The 19,521-nt window shown below is 44.1% G+C and overlaps 1 protein-coding gene across 1 annotated transcript in view; it reads left to right on the plus strand.

Annotated features, from left to right (window-relative positions):
* Positions 1–11,772, plus strand: part of LOC105023501 (eukaryotic translation initiation factor 3 subunit H) — a 34,450-nt gene extending 22,678 nt beyond the window's left edge. Inside the window, exons 4-8 of the mRNA XM_013137933.4 lie at positions 1,541–1,640; positions 2,881–3,030; positions 6,229–6,349; positions 11,114–11,246; positions 11,557–11,772. Of these exons, the coding sequence (XP_012993387.2) occupies positions 1,541–1,640; positions 2,881–3,030; positions 6,229–6,349; positions 11,114–11,246; positions 11,557–11,654 (602 nt within the window). The 3' untranslated portion in view covers positions 11,655–11,772. The remainder of the gene's footprint in view (positions 1–1,540; positions 1,641–2,880; positions 3,031–6,228; positions 6,350–11,113; positions 11,247–11,556) is intronic.
* Positions 11,773–19,521: the final 7,749 nt, after the last annotated feature.

Below are 19,521 nucleotides of genomic sequence, written 5' to 3' on the forward strand. Positions count from 1 at the left end.
CTGTCTCGGACGCACAGCGATTTCTGTTTAGGGTGGAAACACTAAGCAGATCTAGCATGGCGCTGGCTCAGGCCATAGACACCCAACAACAGCTGCAACGGGGGAAATGAGGTGCGTTGGTCAGTCTCTTTTTAAATCCATGAATATATTCATGGTGACGAGCCTGGGGACTGACACCGGCGCAGGTGGCGTCCTCGCTAAAAAGGCCAGAGATTTCATTGGTTCACCATCAGCTTTTCCCGACGGCATGGTTTTGGTCAGAGGTCAGGCCTGAGGAATGGCTTGTCGGTAGGGACTGGTTGGGAGCGGGGGTCCGTCCTTCCGACGCATTTCCTCTGTTTGACCTCATCCCAGTGACCCCGCCCCCCCTGATCGTTGCGCATCCCGCCTGGCTGCCTGGGTTTCCGTCTTCCTTCCGGGTCAGCCGGGAAGTTTGCCCAAACCCACCAAAGGTTTCCACCGCCCTTACAGGGACTCCCGGACAGGGTCGGTTTACCGTGACCGAGATAACACGGATCACAATGGGGCTGCATCGCTCGGGAACTCGGCAGCAGACAATTTTTTTAAATCCAGATTATATATATATATATATATATATATATATATGTTTAAACTATAAAAAGCAAGACGCTTCGCTTGTATGAAGATGGAAAAGCATTTGCTCAAAATGCCAGATGGCCAGTCCGCCCCAGCTTGTTGCCACAATAATAAGGGTGATGATGATTGATGACGTGATTCAGGTCATGTACTGTTCCTCTGTCGGCAGCCTCGCCTGACTACGTGTTAACCAAAGCCGGAATAATAACGACTTGAAGATTAAATTGTAACGATGTTGCCCTGACAGCACTTCCTCCATTAGTCCGCTGTCCTTAGGCATCTTCAGGGTGACTGGGGGTCAGTCCAAAATGGCTCCCTATTTCCACGTAGGGCACTTCTTTTTACCGGAGCTTTGTGGGGAATAGGGGGCCCTCTGGGATGCAGCCCGTGTCACATTTCCTCATTTTAACCGCTGAACACCGACGTGACGTTAGATTAATGTTTTCTGACTGACTGTCAGGACGTCCAGAACTCACTCAGTCTTCATGGTTAATTAAGGGCCAGCGTTAATGTAATGTTAATTAATAATGCAATGGCTGACAGAGGTCAGATGTAGCGTAGGGGACTGTAGGGAATAGGGTGTCATTTAGCCCCCGTCCTGCCCTTCAGAGTCTTGTTTTCGGGTAGAGGTGGCGTTTAGAACCCCCTGTTCATCAACGTATATGAATAACACTCAATTCTGAGCGGCATCTGATCGTTTACCGGAGGCAAAGTGAACAGTTCTCCTTTCTGGTCAAGTGGGTGGGTGTGTGTTGTTGGAAAGGAAAGGTTTGCTTAATCTTATTTTGTCTTAGTCTTATCGTGGGCGTGGTTTGAAATGAGGAGAGATCCGTTCAAGACAAATAACATGGTTTTATTCTTATCTGTCTCTAATGCACTCTGTTCCTCCCTCCCACCTTCCCTCTGTTTCTCTCTCTGTTCATCCCTCCATCCCCCTCTTTAGATCCCATTAAGACAGCCCAGGGCTCCCTGTCCTTGAAGGCCTACAGGTTAACCCCCAAACTGATGGAGATCTGCAAGGAGAAGGACTTCTCAGCCGAAGGGTGAGTCTGGCCAACACACACACACGCTCACACACACACACACACACACACACACACACACACACACACACACACACACACACACAAACACACGCGCACACCATGCGTCTGTTCACACGCAGGCAAGGACAAAGGCATGAACACTCACACACAGCACCCAAGTACACACAGGCGCACATGCAAACAAAAGCCTGGATGACACACACACACACACACACTCACATACCAACTGCACCTTTTTTTTGATAAGAATTCGTCATCAATACTGTGCTTTTTACACACCCTTCAGAAGATTCCAAATGTTCTGTGAGTCTCCCCAAGGGGGTGTCAGCCATGTGATAATAGTGATTTATAACGCCGTGTTGTTGCCGTCAAACAAACAGCCAGGCTGTTTTGTTTATCCACAGCATGGTTCTGACCCGGAGGCTACTGGTAATGGCTTTTAAATTGCATCTGAAAATATGCGTAATGAGAGCTATTTCGAGATTCCAGAAATCTGAGTTCATAAAAAGGATTCCCCCCGGACTGATGTTACATTAACCAGAAAACGGCTGTAGGATTTTTTAAAAAAATTATAAAATGCACCAAGTCAATAATGCATAACACTCAAAGGGGCTGTTAGATTTTTTTATTTCTTAGGTTTTTCCCTATCTTTTGTTTGTTTAGTTTCTCACACACACACACACACACACACACACGTTTAACAAACACTGAAACTGCAGTTGGAAATGCTGTATTTAATTTACGTTGCTGAATATTTGGCACTGTTGTGCTCTCTTCACTGGCTCTGAGTAAGATGCTGATTGGACGGTGAGGAGGACAAAACCACCCCAGTCACAAGGCTAGGATGAAATCCCTTTATTTAAAAAATAAAATAAAAAATGCATTATTTTGTGGGGAACTAAACAATATGCAGTATTTATTTTCGGGCGGGGGGGGGGGGGTGCCCATAATGGGAAAAAAAACATTTTCCATTATGGTTTCTTTCATGTGAGGGTGTTTGATGTTGCATATGCCTGAAAAGGTTTTGTGATCTTTAGAAACTAACGGTAAGAGTGACTGTGGTGAATTAGTCTAGACATTTGTTTCTGTGGAATTTTCCTCACTTCACTGTGTGACAAGCCTGCTGTCGAAAACGGACCTGTTTCTTAAACCGATGTTACTAATCAGTAGGAAACATTTTAGGCTGATTACTTTGACTTCAGTTGAGCAGAGCGGAATGTCTTCTCTCCCTCCCCAGGTTGAAGAAGGCTATGATTGGGTTCGAACACATGTTTGAAGAGGTTCCCATCGTGATCAAGAACTCACACCTAATCAACGTTCTGATGTGGGAGCTGGAGGAGAAGTCCACTGTTGCTGACAAACATGAGCTACTTAACCTCTCCAGCAGGTGTGTTTGTGTGTGTGTCTCTAAACACATCTGTAGATTGCTAATCTCTTGTGGACGGAACATGTAAACCAAAATGGTACCTTTGAGTGAAATCACGATTTCATAACCGTTGAGTTTTTCTAAAATGTGTACTTGTGGATAAATATGCTTGGAAATTGCCCAGTGTACCCAGTCGAGCAGAGTCAGTTTGTGTGGTCAGACAGGTCCGGTTGTCAGACAGGTCCGGTTGTCAGCAGTCTACCACGGCCTTAGATGTAGCTGGACAGGAGGGTCAGCATAAGGAGAGGAGCCTGGGTGGCGAGCCAAATCTCTGGAGTCACCTCGGGAGGTTCCTGTTAGGCTCCACTGTCAACATTCAGTCACGTAGTGAGTCCTCAGCTTGTCCGAAATGCAGACACCCTCTACTGCAGCCCCAGGGGGAGGTGTGCACCCTCTGGTTCCTCAAGTCCAATCACCACCTTTGTTGTGCTGATGTTGTGGGGGTGGGATGAGGGGGTTGGTCCTGGCTCCCTATCTCCAGGGTGACCACCTCGTCCAATATCTCCAGGGTGACCACCTCATCCAGTATCCCCAGGGTGACCACCTCATCCAGCATCCCCAGGGTGACCACCTCATCCAGCATCCCCAGGGTGACCAACTCATCCAGTATCTCCAGGGTGACCACCTCATCCAGCATCTCCAGGGTGACCACCTCATCCAGCATCTCCAGGGTGACCACCTCATCCAGCATCTCCAGGGTGACCACCTCATCCAGTATCCCCAGTGTGCCCACCTCCTCTGCGGCGGCGTCACCAAACTCAAAGATGACCGTTATCGTGTCTGTGCAGAGCCACTCGGCCGTACGCCCCTGGGGGGGGGCCCCGATGATAACTGTCAGGGAGGAGGAGTTTCTTTTTTTTTTTCATTTTCCAATTTCTTCGGGACGTCTGGAGATGTGAGTGGGTCGGATGACGGAGCGCTAGTGAGACATCTTGCAAGGTCAAATTGTTCTCTGAAGTTGTCAGAACGCTCCTTTTTTTATCCCCCCCCCCCCCCTCTTTACATCGCCCGCATTTGTCATTGTCATAATCTGAGAAGGATGTTATGTGACGTGTTTAGTTTTCTTCCGTTTTGCTGTGTCATTTCTGCTTGCCGCCACAGGCCAACAAGTGGGGGGGGTAGGTCCACGTCCCTGGTCAACATGATGTCGCGGTTCCTAGTGTTGGCCTCCATTGAGAACGTCTTGTTCGGTCTGCACCGTTCCCATTATTTCCCTTCATTCTGGGATTCCTTTCGAGACGTACTGACCCTGATTGTTTTGTCCTTTCCCATCAGCCCCTCCGCTGTGACCAGACCCTTCTCTGAAAGGGGTAGGAACCCGGCGCCCGGGGTTTAGAGAGGGCATGGTATAAGAGAGAACAAGATATGTAAGAGGAATCTGTCTAGCAAAAAGCACAGTGGTCTGAGGTTGAGTAGATCAGCGAAGAGAGGGAAGTAAAAAAAAAAAAAAAAAAAGCTTCTGAAGAGAGAGGCTTCTATTCACACAGCTGGCTGACTCACCGATCATTTGGACCGGGGCCAGTCCTTGAACTCAGAACTAGGTTTGAGTGGTTGTATTGTTAGGCACGTACTGTAGATGCACTCACTCTTTACCACTAGGTCAACATATGTATTTTGATCTGAAGGTGTTTATTTTTTAATCAGTCGGTTTACTGAGGAAGCCGTCGTCATGTCAAAAGAATGTGTTTGTGTGTTTACCGAGATTGATGGTTCTACTGTTTATTTCCGATGAAAAAGCCTTACAGACAATCTCTACTCTCTTTGTTAATAACCAACAATGAGGCATCCACATCTGAATGGGGAATTATATAAATTGCATGAAGCAGTGCTGCTGCTGCATTCAAATCATTCACCGCCTCTTTCATTTTGGCCGAATAGATGAAACCAAGGTCAGCGTCACACAGCAGTCTATCACTGTTTTTATGACAGAACGGGTGATGTAAGCAATCCTGTTCTGGACATCGATTTGGGATTCAGAATTGATCCGGATCCCCTCGGACCCCGTGATGGATTAAATGATGGATTCCAATGCTGCAATGGGTCTTGTGGTCGAAATGTTTTATTCACATTGTACTGATTTTATTATTCACGGATACAATTCTGGCATGGATTCCAATGCGTCCCTATTTCTCTAGGTATTCTTCTCTGCCGTGCGCGGATAGAACCACTGGCCTAGTGTTAAAGAGCAATTGGGCCGGTGAACGAACGGCCACTGGTTCGAATGTCCAAGTTGACGAGGTGTAAAGGTGTCGTTATGGCCGTCAACCAGACGGTTAACCCAAATTGTTCCCAGGTCGTTACTTAGTAAGAATGTGGTCGTAGGCATACTTACCTGGTAACAGTGTGCTAAAAAAGAGAACTAGCCAGCAACAGGTTTGAGTTGAGAAATTGTAGGGCGGCATGTAGCATGAATGTTAAGTAGGTAGACGGCATTGATGCTGCCTGCAGCCAGCTAACTAATGTTAGCTATCCAAGCTGTGACTAGCTTGCCCTACACATTTTGCTATGGTTATTCTTAACAAATCTTGACTATTTCTACTGTATTTACTTTGAAGAAATGGTTAGCTAGCCCAAGTGTTGGCTTAGTTACAGCTAGCTTGCCAAGAAGATCCATGTGAACTGTCCTTGCAAAATTGCTTTTCAGGTTTGTCAATCAAAAATATCAGTACAATTCCAAGATCACTAGACAGTAATGTTGTTTAAAGTGATTTATTATCTGAGAACCGCATCTGTCCTCATTCTGCAGAGCTAACAGAACCTAAGCCGTGCTTTACTGCGTAGTTCAAGTAATAACTGTAAAATACCCCAACTGATTTCTTTAATGGACACAGCCAGATCAAGTGAAAAATGCACAGAGGATTAGGGTTCAGGGAGACGTGAAATTGTGGACTTAAATCAGACTACTTTGAAACTTTTTTTGATAGAATTTTCACAATTACCTCAATTTACACAATTCTTGAGCATTTCGTGAGACGCTCTCAGTCTTTTATCATGGATGCCAATCGACCCGAAACATAAATGAAAAGAAGACAGTCCCCCGTCTCTTGCCTTTCACTTTTACATATGAAATGTACTTCTTGATTGATTTCTAGCGACGTGGCATTGTTGTCTGATGTGTGTGCCTGTCCCTGTGATGTGTTCTGTGTGTGACCCCTTTAGTAACCACTTGGAGAAGTCTCTTCAGCTGCTAATGGACCGGGTGGACGACATGAGTCAGGACATCGTCAAGTACAACACCTACAGCCGCAACCTCAGCAAACAGCAGCAGCAGAAACACCAGGTGAGGCCAAACACGCCGACCCGCACGACCACCACGCAGTCCATTCGTCTGCGTCTGTGTTTGTGTGTTAGGGATCTGTAATAAAATTAGAAAACATACCGCTGTATATCATACCCGCCATCCTCTCGCCAAGCTCTGGGACTGCTCGACAAGAGGAAGGAAAGGTCAGGCAGGAGGTGGATTCAAATGTGGTGCACCCCAAAAACCATACCTTATTACCCAAAATATCTGTAAGACTGTTTTCATTGAGGGTCGTCTCTGGACCAACATTTCTTTAAACCTGGATCAATAATCGGTGTCTAGTGTTAATTGGCGTGTTAGTGTGGAGATGAGAAGACCCAAACCTGTTTCGTGATTCTCCGTTGCTGCTCTTCACAATACCACATCAGTGCAGGGACGTAACTGATGTAATCTCCAGCGCTGCTGTTTGAGACAACATCGGAAGCTGTATAGCAACATAACTAATGTTGTCGTTTTGAATGGGCCTGCATCCTTTGAAGCACTGTGGTAAAAGAGGGAGGTCTCAAGTTTCAGAGCAGGCTGTAGTGTTGTATTGCTAACAAGAAACGTGTGAAATGCACGTGTTTGTATTGCAAAAGCCACAAGGTGGTGTGTGATTGGGGCTGACAACATTGTTTTAATATTTAGTATAAATGTTTTTGTAATAGACTTTTTAAATCTATCTGATTGCACATTTGTTTTGATTTTGTTTCATATTTCCTGTCAGTTTTCACAGAATATTTAAACAGCTGTACTGTAACTCATTAGGAAAAATGTTTTATTATCACTGATGTATTTTCATTTCTACAGCAGATTATCCACTTTGATATGTGATCACGCCACGCTGTACAACACCTGCGTTATTTTGGAGGATTAAACTCCACAGAATTTACAATCTCTTTTTAAATATGTACATCGTCATCTATATCACACTGAGAGAAATAAGGAACATATTTTGATGTAGTTTTGTGCGTGCGTGCGTGTCCCATTCCAGTTATCAAACCAGACGGACAGAGAGAAAAAGACGAGAAATGTGAACGAGACAGGCACACTGTATCTAGTTGTACGCACTGATCGGTGTTTCGTTGGCTGGCTGCGACTGTTCTGCCCCGGGTCTTACTCCCACACACATTAGAAAGATGGATAACCACGCTAACCAACTTAAGACATCTAACTGGCAGACATTAGTGGTGGATTGCCGACTGATCAGATTGATCACACCTCTTTTGCTGCTCAGCAGTGGCACATAATGTTTTGTCTAGGTGCCGTTTAGAATAAAACCATGTTTGCTTTCTGTGATTACAGTTGTGTGCAGTATTTAAAGATACACGTTTGTCAGTATACAAGAATATATGACACACTGCTGTAGACTAATTCCTTTCCTAAATGAATAAAGCAGAAACGGCCTTGGCTGTCGTTGTGTCATTACGTTCAATAACAAAGTCAGTCAAAAGTAGATGGAATTATGTTAGCTGGCAGATTTGGTGGATTCCCTTCAGGCCTAGCTAGCATGCTAACATTATACTGCGTTTAACTCAATCTAGCAACATAAAAAGTAAAAAAAAAAAACGTTTCCTTCCAATTATTTGCCTTCTTTTGAAAATGTTATCCAGTTTTCAAGCTACGGCACTGCACTTAGGAAAATCTTAATCACCGCCAATTAAAGGTCAGGGTGTCAGGCTGCAATCATAACTCACATTTGCGTTTGACTTGGCAGTGCAACACCAATTTGTAATTGGTCGCTCGGGTGCCAGTGGGGAAAGAAATGTAGCTTGGTCACATTTTGATTGTGGATTACAGTTTTCATTATCATGATTTATTCAGACAGTAGGCCATTGTGCATTTGAACAAACGTAAAACATATGAAAGTACCCATCCCTCTTTGGCTTTCCACTGCTGTGAGCATCACTCTCACTGTCCAGCCCTGCAAGGAGACTTAGACGCCTTCTGTTAAGCACAGTCTGACCATTGTTCGGGCTAGACATTAAAATAATAATGCATTAACGCTACATGTTAAAGGAAATGGTTTACATTGTTCAGTCTGATGCGAACACCATATGTTGTCTCACTTGGCCCTGGACAAAAGAATTATGACTACTGTTCATAGTCTAGAAAATGAAAGCTACAAAAATACCCAGTAGCCATCTTGGTTTGCCTCACTGTAGAGCTATATCTTTAGAAAGCAGCCTGTCCTGAAAGGGCAACACCCTTTTTTTGAGAGCCATCTTTTAATGACAGGCTTACTTTTGAAATAATGTATTCCATTCTCTAACAAAAAATGTTACGTTGCTAAATGATGTATAAATGTAGCCTTTTACTTGCTGAGTATATAAAGCATGCATGACCCCAATGCATTTTTTAAAATGTCCTGGTCAGTATAAATTCTGTTTGGGTTAAAAATTGAATGCTTAATTCAGGAGTGCATGAAGCAGATGGCAGGGAATTATTAGCCCGGTTCATTGTGGTAACATAAGAGATTTTTTATTACCTTAGTTTTGTATGTTAATATAAAGGATTTCTCATAGTTATTAGGCTGCTTTTTTGTAGCAATATAAAATATTTCTAGCCATTATAATCTTTGTTCGGTGCAGTTCTGTATGGTCAAATACAGGACGCCTAGTCAGTATTAGCCTGGTTCTGTATGGTCAAATACAGGCCGCCTAGTCAGTATTAGCCTGGTTCTGTATGGTCAAATACAGGACGCCTAGTCAGTATTAGCCTGGTTCTGTATGGACACGTACGTTATGGCACACAGGTGGGAAAATTGGTTTGACCAACCACATTTGAAAAAGTGTCTGCCATCGATGGGAGACGTTTCTCTGGAAGCCTGAGGAAAATATTAGTTACGAAACGGCAACCCGTGAATAGGTCACGATTTTGTAATTGTAATTAACCCTCCAGCTGAGTGGGATTCATCCACTGACCATCTCCACGAGGGCCTTGTTCCCAGTGCAGTGCACTGATCAGGCTGCATTTTAGAGGGATAATGCCTGAATACCTTTTTTCTATACCAATCTCAAACATTACTGCTAAGTGATACCAAATGTTTTAGGTCCCAATAGGGTCTGCTAAAGAATTTAGCGTTTTTCGATAGAAACTCTGAATACCACAAGTCATTTTCTCATATACCTGCAGTTAGGTCCGGACATATTTGGACACTGACACAATTTTCATAATCTTGGCGCTGTACGCCACCACAATGGATTTGAAATGAAACAACCGAGATGAAATTGAAGTGCCGACTTTCAGCTTTAATTCAAGGGGTTGAACAAAAATATTGTATAAAAAACTTTTAGGAATTGCAGCTATTTTCATAAAATATCCCTATATTTCAGGGGCTCAAATGTAATTGGACAAATCTACACAATCATAAACAAAATGTTCATTTCTAATACTTTGTCGAGAATCCTTTGCATGCAATGACTGCTTGATGTCTGGAACGCATGGACATCACCAAACGCTGAGTTTCCTCCTTTGTGATGCTTTGCCAGGCCTTTACTGCAACTGTCTTCAGTTGTTGTTTGTTCGTGGGTCTTTCTGCCTTAAGTTTGGTCTTCAGCATGTGAAATGCATGCTTGATCGGGTTGAGATCAGGTGATTGACTTGGCTGAATTTGGCTAAATCTGAGCAGACAATATATCCCTATACACTTCAGAATTAATCCGAATACTTCTGCCACATCATCAATAAACACTAGTGCCATTGGAAGCCATGCATGCCCATGCCATCACACTGCCTCCAGTGTTTTCAAATGATGTGGTGTGCTTCAGGATCATGAGCCGTTCCAAGCCTTCTCCATAGTTTTTTCTTCCCATCATGGTACAGGTTGATCTTAGTTTCATCTGTCCAACGAATTTTGTTCCAGAACTGGGCTGGCTTTTTTTTTAGATGTTTTTTGGCAAAGTCTAATCTGGCCTTTCTATTCTTGAGGCTTATGAATGGTTTGCACCCAGTGGTGAACCCACTGCATTTGCTCTCGTGAAGTCTTCTTTGTGGTAGACTTGGATAATGATATGCCTTCCTCCTGGAAAGTGTTCTTCACTTGCTGGATATTTCTTTACTATGGAAAGGATCTTATGAACATCCACCACTGTTGTCTTCCATGGACAGGCCTTTTTGTGTTGCAGAGCTCACCAGTGTGTTCTCTTTTTCTCAGAATGTATTCAGAATTGCTCAATTACTTTTGGTCCCTTGGAAAAGAGGGGGCCTACATATTAAAGAGCTGTCATTCCTACAACCAATTTGGATGTAAATACCCACAAATTAAAGCTGAGAGACTGCTCTTCAAGCCCAAATTCATTTTTTACTTTGATATATTTTGGTAAACAACCAAAATAACAAAACAATTCTTTTCAGACCTAACTGTATATTCAAGCAATAAGGCATGGGTGGTTGGTAAATGGCTAATATACCATGGCTAAGAGCTCATCTTAGGTCAATGCATCACATGGGACATAGCGCTTAACTGGTATATTGGCAAAATTCCCCAAGCCTCTGAGACACTGACGCATTGAATTTACCCTGGCCAACATGTCATCTGATTTACCCTGGCTTTTAGCGTACCAACACATCTGATTTACCCTGTTGTATACCAAAACACATTGCCCAATCTACCCTGTAGTATATCAGCACATATTCTAATTTACCCTTTGGTATATCAGCACATCTAATATGTTTGTCTCTGCCACGTCTTAAAGCCATACTCTCAGCATCTTCCTCTCTCTTTCTCTTTCCTCATCTTTGTCTCCCTTTCCTGCTCTTCAGTACACCCAGCGGCGCCAACAGGAGAATGCCCAAAGGCAGACCAGGGGAGAACCTCCTCTACCTGAAGAAGACATCAGCAAGATGTTCAAACCTCCACAGCCGCCCCCTCGCATGGACACTCTCCTCATAGCAGGTGTGTGGAGCAGCCGAGACGAAGATGACACATGGCTTCTCGCACTCTCCTTCCCATCCTCCTACTGTTCCCTCGTAATACGTTCATTATGCGAGTCTCTTGAATTTACACCTCTGCTGACTTCACATTACAACCGCTGTATTATGACTCCCCAAAGGCACGCTATTCACTAATAAGTGCACTAAGTCTGACCTAGAGCTGCTTATCCCCCTCTGATGAAATATCTAGTCATTTACTTCTGCTAACTTTACTGCTAGTGCGCGTCTTCTGTTAATCCACTAATGTATTTGTGTGTCTCCACTCCCAATAGGTCAAATTAACAATTACTGCCAGAACGTGAAGGAGTTCACCTCTCAGAACCTTGGCAAGCTCTTCCTGGCTGAAGCTCTGCAAGGGCATAACAGCTAGAAGAGAAGACGAGTAGGAGACCAGGAGATGCAGACGCCCTTTTACACCCGCTCAAATCTCTCCGTACACGTCTGTATGGTAAATGGCAACATTCGTAGTGCGCCGACGGTCAAAAGAAGTGCACTAACAATAATATTAGGAAATAGGGTGCCGTTTGAGTGCCCTATGACTGGTGTGATTGGTAGATTTGAACATGTGACCGAAAGGTGTCGTAAACAAAACAAAAAGAGAATCTTTCATAGAATGGAGCGAATTTCAGGTTCTCCAGTCAAAAGATGTTAAAGAGTTATTTGAATCTTATGTAACTTAATAAATTCCAGTTTTGCATCTCAGTCGTTTTGGTTTCTCTGTCCTCTTCGTATGTCCATTCATGTTGGTTTAACGTTGCACATTCTGTTTGCTTTTGAGGATCTCTGAGCTTACAGCCGTAGAACCCATAGCTACACGGAGAATACAGTGTCGTCATCTGTACATCACATTAAGCCATACGCCTTTAGCACGTTTTCCTAGTCGCATACTCCACTTCAGTTAATTAGGCCAACTTGGATCAATGCTTCATGTACCCCGAACTGAAATGGTCAGACACAGCTGGAGTGTGGTTACCGGATTACCTGTCTCCTCCCCTTTTTAAGGAGGCCTCGATGAGCTCCCGCACTGTCTTCCTGTCTTTGGGCGATAGTGGAGAGATCCCCGTGGCAACGTAAACTGACACTAGAACTTGAATGTGTCGAAACTGGCACGCTGATCCTCACAGTGCACGGCTCACGCCCGTAGCGCCCTACTACATGAGCAGTGTGGTGCAGTTTGGGACTCAAACACCTGTGACACGCAGGCAGGCAAGAGCTCCAACAGCTTGACTGATCGTTGTGTCCCAAATCGCACCTTTGTTACCTTTGTAGTGCGCCACTTTAGAACCCTCAGAGCTCCTGTAGGAATATGGTTATAAGCAGTGGACTATGTAGGGAATAGGATGCCATTCTGGACGCGGCCTCCTGTTTTAATGAAGCTGTCAGGGCCGTGTTTGATCATTAAATAATTGTGTTCTATCGGCACTTGCGCCGACCTCTGTGATACTTTAATATTAACATCCGTGTTGTTTTACAACTCAAACAGGCCGGTGGACCACACCGACTCAGACTCGCTAGCGTTAGCATGCAATAAAATGTAGGTCTTTGTTATCTTGCGTTTTTTTTTTTTGTCGCAATAACTCTGTGTGGGTGTGTGTGAGCCTCTGCAGGAGATAAACAGTAATTACTAGTCTGCTTCTCATCTGGTGTAATTGAAAACATACCCACTCGTCTGCTCATAATTCAATGTTTTCTTTAAACCATGACAGGTAATCTGACGGGAATAGTTCGGAGGTATTTAATTACAAAGCTTCCTTTCTTGAGTTCTTGGATAGTAGACATACTGACATGCTATACCCAGGGGTGCAATTTTGTTAGCCCGAAGCTAATACTACGCAGGGCTAATAGGAAATACGCTAGTTAACTAGTGACATTTAGTCGTCTATGTGGTAAGGCTCAGATTTGGCACTATGGTGAGCATGGTTGCCAGATTTCATTGACATTATACTGAAATCACCCGCGGACTCCACAAATTTGCCGGGTTTTTTTCTTCTACGCAACCCTAGCTGTAAATCAACCCACTCAAGCTAATTTTTTCCCGCACAGCGCAGTGTCATTTACAATAGCTCAATTGTGCAGGAAACTTTCCCACCTGGCAACACTGACGGTGAGTACGAGATGGCCTTTTATTCCGTACCCACAATCGTAAACGTCCTTGCCTGCAAAAACGTATACGTGTTGTATAACCGTGTTGCGTCTGATGGCCAAGTTTGTCATTACATTAAGAAAATGACTTATCTGACTGGAGTATTGATTAAATCTTTCATGGTCAGTTTTCATCAGGATTGTTCTTTATTTTTTTGTAGTAATTATCGGTCCAAGAAAACCTCCCTTCAGCTGTGTGATGTGATCTCATCACTGTGTCTAGACCGCATACTGCTGTGGGAGTATCAAGTCAATCTGAGGCTTTATTGAATTCACAGCATTAAAAACCTCACGGTCTACTGCCTTTCACCACTTTTTTTAAAAATATAAATACATACTTCTGAGTAGCATTGACTGTGAAAATGCATTATTATTCCCTCGCGGCTCCATGCTTTTCACTGTACTTAGTGTGTACGCAAGCTGTCAGGGTTTATAATGGGTAAAATGTGTTCACATTTTATTTAATACAAAGTCCTATTTGTATCTGTAATTCTCAATCAATTTATAGTCCATATCAGGTTTGGCAAATGTGTCGACGCGTGTGTGTGCGTTGAGTGGGTATGTAAGGTGACAGGTTTTTGCTTATGTGTGTGTTCAGTTGGATGCAAGGTGACAGCGCCTAGATTGGAACCAAACAAGCTGGAAATAAAATGGATAATGCTTCGTTGGGCCCAAGGGCAGGAGACTGAGGACAAGCTGTGGGAGGTGTGTGCTTGTCTCTGAGACTGGAGCTCGGATGAACTCGCACTGACACGCGGACTGAGCTAGCGACTGCCTCTGATTCAGTTGTGGCTGACCCCGGTGTAGTCACCGGGTGGTTCTGTCACCCATGATGGAACACCTCTCCCTACGTCGAGGACAACACACTTCGGTATTAGACGGAGGCAGTAGCACTGGACTGGCCTCGGGCTGCAGGGGAAACTCACTGCTCTGGACTTGGCTGTCCACTCTGTCTCCAATCCGATCCATCAGAATGCTGGTATTGGTGAAGACATTCTCACTTTGTTGTTAAGGCGACATTACAGGTTATACCAACAACAACAAAAACTAGCACTCGGGTAGCCTACACAGCAAACCACGCACCGTCTCGTATTTATAATGTTGCTGTCAATACAAGGAGCTATACATTGCTTTTTTTCTGTACAAACCGGCCATTTCGACTTGGTGGTTAGGCTAGGCCACTACATATGGGGAGAAAGGAGATCTCAGTCAGACGCATGTATTACACCTGGATTGACTGGGATAATGACTGGTGGTCATGGATTTGGCGATCATGGCCATGTGCAGTAGATGGACTGCTGATGTGTGTCCTCCCAACTGCCGGAATGAATGTTTAAGATCAGAGCTGACTAGTTGCAGTTCGTCTCTGTTACGGGCTGACTGGATCAGATCAAGACGAATGCCCACGAACGAAGGAGATGAATTACTTTTACTGATGGAATATTAGCTGTGAATTTAAATCGTGTGTGTGCGACAGCGTGTGCGTGTTACAGAGTATATCGGTTGATGTATCAAAGTGAGCAATGGACGGGGGTAGTTGCTACCACTCCGTGTGCGCTGAGTGAGACGACTCGCTGTTCCATCAATAAAATGTATATCAGTAAGTCTCCGGGCTACATCCCAATAATCTCCCCTACCGGATGAAGTGTGCACTCCTTCACTATGGCCCGTCAATATAAATGAATTGGTTTTGTGTTCAACTGTATGTCTCTTCAAATCCATGACGGGAAGTGAACCAGCGAAAGGGGAGATTATTGGGACGTAGCCCAGATAGTTTTTGGAAAGTGACTGTAAATTATTCATATCTTTCTGATTCATTTCTATGATTCATGTTTTTTCTGTTTGTTTTGAGAGCTGTATTATTCATACACCGGCTATCTCACTGTGGCCTCCGAACACGAAGTGCAGGTTTGTTTTTGGTATGCTCGGGAACCAAATGGGCTCCTATTCCCTTAATAGTGAACTACTTTTGACCATCGCCCACTGGACTATTCGTGTACGACAAGGATCCGGAAACCGTCACGGACCGCGCGTTCCTCTTAGAGATGTATGGGAGCAGATGGGCTTGTGATTGTCAAAGTATCTCTATTCCTCCGCTGCTCAGCCGCCGATGATGTGACAAGTTGCGGAGTGGGAATGACAGTCGCGTCTATGCTAGCTGACGGAATTCAGGGAGCATTTTTTAGGGTTTTGAAAAAAGAAGTTAGGCCTGCAGTTGGCTTATTAATGCGTACAATTATACCTTGAACGTTCCTCCTGAAAACACTCGCATCCCTCGTCCAATTATCTTTTATAACTCCACTGATTACTTTTACCTCTGTGTTGTATCCAAGATCAGGCGCTGCATGTTACAATTAACATTTATAGTATTTTAGCAGAGCCTCTTATCCAGAGCGACTGAATGCATCATTTTATGTATCAAAGTAGCTGCGGATAAGAGCGTCTGCAAAATCAGCAATTCTCTAAGCCAGGTCCGCGGACCGGACCACTCCCCGGAGGAATGCATGCTGGACTGTGCCATATCTGTCCTCAAAAAGTGATATTGATGCCACGAGTTGTTCGTTCATAGAAACGCACGCAAATAACCTCCAAAATGTCCGCTTTTTATGGGTTTCACTCGAACAGATTTGACTTTAGATTTGACAGATTTTACTTTATTGATGTTAATTGTGTGTGTCCGTGTTGTATTACTCATACAAGAATTGTAATACAAAATGTATATATATATATTATATTTGGCGGATCCCAGGGGAAGAAGCTAGGCCATGCATTTCCAGTTCCAGGCAAACAAAGGTTTGGTAAACTGATTCCCAGATGATTGCTGTTCTAGGATCTGATCAGGCTTTATAGATAATAATCAATGAGGTACAGCAGTAATATTGCCCCTGGACAAAGGGAGGTCCGCAAACTTCAAATCAATCACCAAACTGATGGGAGACTGAATGGACATGATTGGACAAATTAATATTTTCTATGTATCTTGCGCATTCTATGGCGGACATATTGACTTGACATCATATATTTTGGGTCATTTATGAAGTAATTTAATTCTGGTGGTTTTCTATTAGGGTCGGTTTGTACTGCTATTTTACATGAAACCAACGACACGTGAGTGTCGTTGGTTTTCCCCCCAAAAGGGGCGGGAACGTGTAGCGAGCCAAAGTTCCCGGATGTGCAGGTCTGATGTACAGGTGCTGGTCATAAAATTAGAATATCATCAAAAAGTTGATTTATTTCAGTAATTCCGTTCAAAAAGGGAAACTTGAATATTATATTCATTCATTACACACAGACTGATATATTTAAAACATTTTAATCACAAATTCAATATCTCTGAAAATTAGAATATTACTTAAGACCAATACAAAAAAAAGATTTTTAGAAATGTTGGCCAACTGAAAAGTATGAACCTGAAAAATATGAGCATGTACAGCAGTGAATACTTATTTGGGGCTCCTTTTGTCTGAATAACTGCAGCAATGCGGCGTGGCATGGAGTCTATCAGTCTGTGGCACTGCTCAGGTGTTATGAGAGCCCAGGTTGCTCTGATAGTGGCCTTCAGCTCTTCTGCATTGTTGGGTCTGGCGTATCGCATCTTCCTCTTCACAATACCCCCATAGATTTTCTATAGGTCAGGTGAGTTTGCTGGCCAATTAAGAACAGGGATACCATGGTCCTTAAACCAGGTACTGGTAGCTTTGGCACTGTGTGCAGGGGCCAAGTCCTGTTGGAAAATGAAATCTGCATCTCCATAAAGTTGGTCAGCAGCAGGAAGCATGAAGTGCTCTAAAACTTCCTGGTAGACGGCTGCGTTGACCTTGGACCTCAGAAAACACAGTGGACCAACACCAGCAGATGACATGGCACCCCAAACCATCACTGCCTGTGGAAACTTTACACTGGACTTCAAGCAACGTGGATTCTGTGCCTCTCCTCTCTTCCTCCAGATTCTGGGACCTTGATTTCCAAAGGAAATGCAAAATGTACTTTCATCAGAGAACATAACTCAGCAGCAGTCCAGTCCTTTTTGTCTTAAGCCCAGGTGAGACGCTTCTGACGCTGTGTCTTGTTCAAGAGTGGCTTGACACAAGGAATGCGACAGCTGAAACCCATGTCTTGCATACGTCAGTCGTAACCCAGTAGCTGTCACGGCTCTGGTTCCGGACTCTGTCACGGCTCTGGTTCCGGACTCTGTCACGGCTCTGGTTCCGGACTCTGTCACGGCTCTGGTTCCGGACTCTGTCACGGCTCTGGTTCCGGACTCTGTCTTGGCTGTGGTTCCGGACTCTGTCATGGCTGCAGTGTCTCTGGTGTTGTTTTAAGGCACAGGTTTTCTCGTGCTCCAGATATGCTCACACCATGTGAGACTAGCTTAGTTTCTGCTGTAATCTGTATTTTGGATTGTTTTAGTATTTCTAAATGTATTTTTTTAGTGCATTGGGTGTGAGAGAAGAACTTTTTACAAAATTAAATACATTTTTATAAGCTATTTTTATTTTCCTTTATTTAATCAGGCTGGTCAATAAGAACAAGTTATTGGGTACAATAATGGCCTGTTATTAAGTCTCTTAAGAGTTGATGTGTTGTTTCTGTAAATGAGAATGCGTTCTCAGTCGACTAAAATGTGGTTCAAAATAAAACCTGTCCAAGCATAAAGAGGTTTGCCTAAGCTATCAGTGCATCACTGTGCTAAGTAGTAGGACAATATATAATTAGGGGGAGGGATCCACCCCCCCCCCCCCCCCACACACACACACACAGAGACATTGTCTCGTGAAGGAGCTCAGTATGTATGTCAGATAGATGTATGTTTGGTCTCCTTTAATCAGAGGGTGAAGCCTGTATCGTGGTAACCTACAGTTATTTATCACAGCTGAAACACAAGCTCTTTCACCCATACCTCGATCAACCTGTCACTAGTGATAGAGAATCATCTGGGCTGAATTAAACGAAATGAGCCGTGTCCGTGTCCCAAACGGCACCCTATTCCCGATACCTTACACTCCTTTTGACCACGACCTATAGGGTCATTTGGAAAAAGGGACCAGGGTTAGAGAGAATCTGGGGCCTGTTGAAAAGTAGTGCACTACGAAGGGGATGGGGTGCCATTTGGGATGCAAATGAGGAGTTATCTGGCTGTCAGGTCTGGATACTACTTCTCGCTCTTTCCGGATATTGCCATGGCAACCATGGATGGCTGAATACAGTGGCAGCAGAAGGTTTGGAGTGGCTTGATCTGGTGGAAAAACTCATCTGGCAAATCCTCAAAAAGAGATGGGGGGGGGGGGGGATAAGAACACATTGTTAAAAAAATAAATACACTGAACGCGCCCAAAGTTCAAATGAGGGAATTGCGCCAGCTGTGTACTTTTTGTTTTAGATTGATGTATTTTATCTCAGCAGCCCGGCCATTGCTTATTCATTAGAATGCAGACCCATTCAATTCACTCCCATTCATTCTCTTGCCCTCCCTCTCTCTCTTTATCACTCGGTAAATCTGTAAACCCACGAGCGGGAGGCTTTATTGAAGTCCATTCTGTATTTATTTATCATGACACTAGTATCCTCCAGCACTGGCTCCACGTAAAGGGCCCTTCAGTGTTGTGACATTGTCGGTCCTTCTCAAGCAGGCGCACACAAGTTAGCACCTCCATTGGCTTATTGTTTTCTGCTGCCTTTTGTCGAGGCCCAACGCTGCAGTTTTACCCCTACTTTAATATCACTCCGTGGTGTCTTCAAATGAGGGGTGACCTTCTGAAGATGGCCTGCTTGGGCTGCGGCACACTGACAAATGTCTTCAGACCGTGAATTAGAGTTGCAGTGCTTTTAATGCAAGTGCAAATGAAATGTCTACCTCGGCTTAGCCACCAAGATTAACGCTAAGGACTAACAAGAAGCAAAAACAAGGCTAAGAGTAGAAACTACTTTTAAAACGTCCTTGTCCTGACCATCTCCGAATCAGTTGTAGATAACTTATTTCACGAGGCTGCAGTAGCTGTACATGGCGTTGGAATGCAAATGGTGATGTTGCTATTTCTGTGGCGTTATATTGTGGTTTGAATTTGAGAGGATCTCCGTTCAGCTGGTACAGGTGG

The sequence above is a fragment of the Esox lucius genome, chromosome 16 (assembly GCF_011004845.1).
Source record: "Esox lucius isolate fEsoLuc1 chromosome 16, fEsoLuc1.pri, whole genome shotgun sequence".
Taxonomy (NCBI): domain Eukaryota; kingdom Metazoa; phylum Chordata; class Actinopteri; order Esociformes; family Esocidae; genus Esox; species Esox lucius.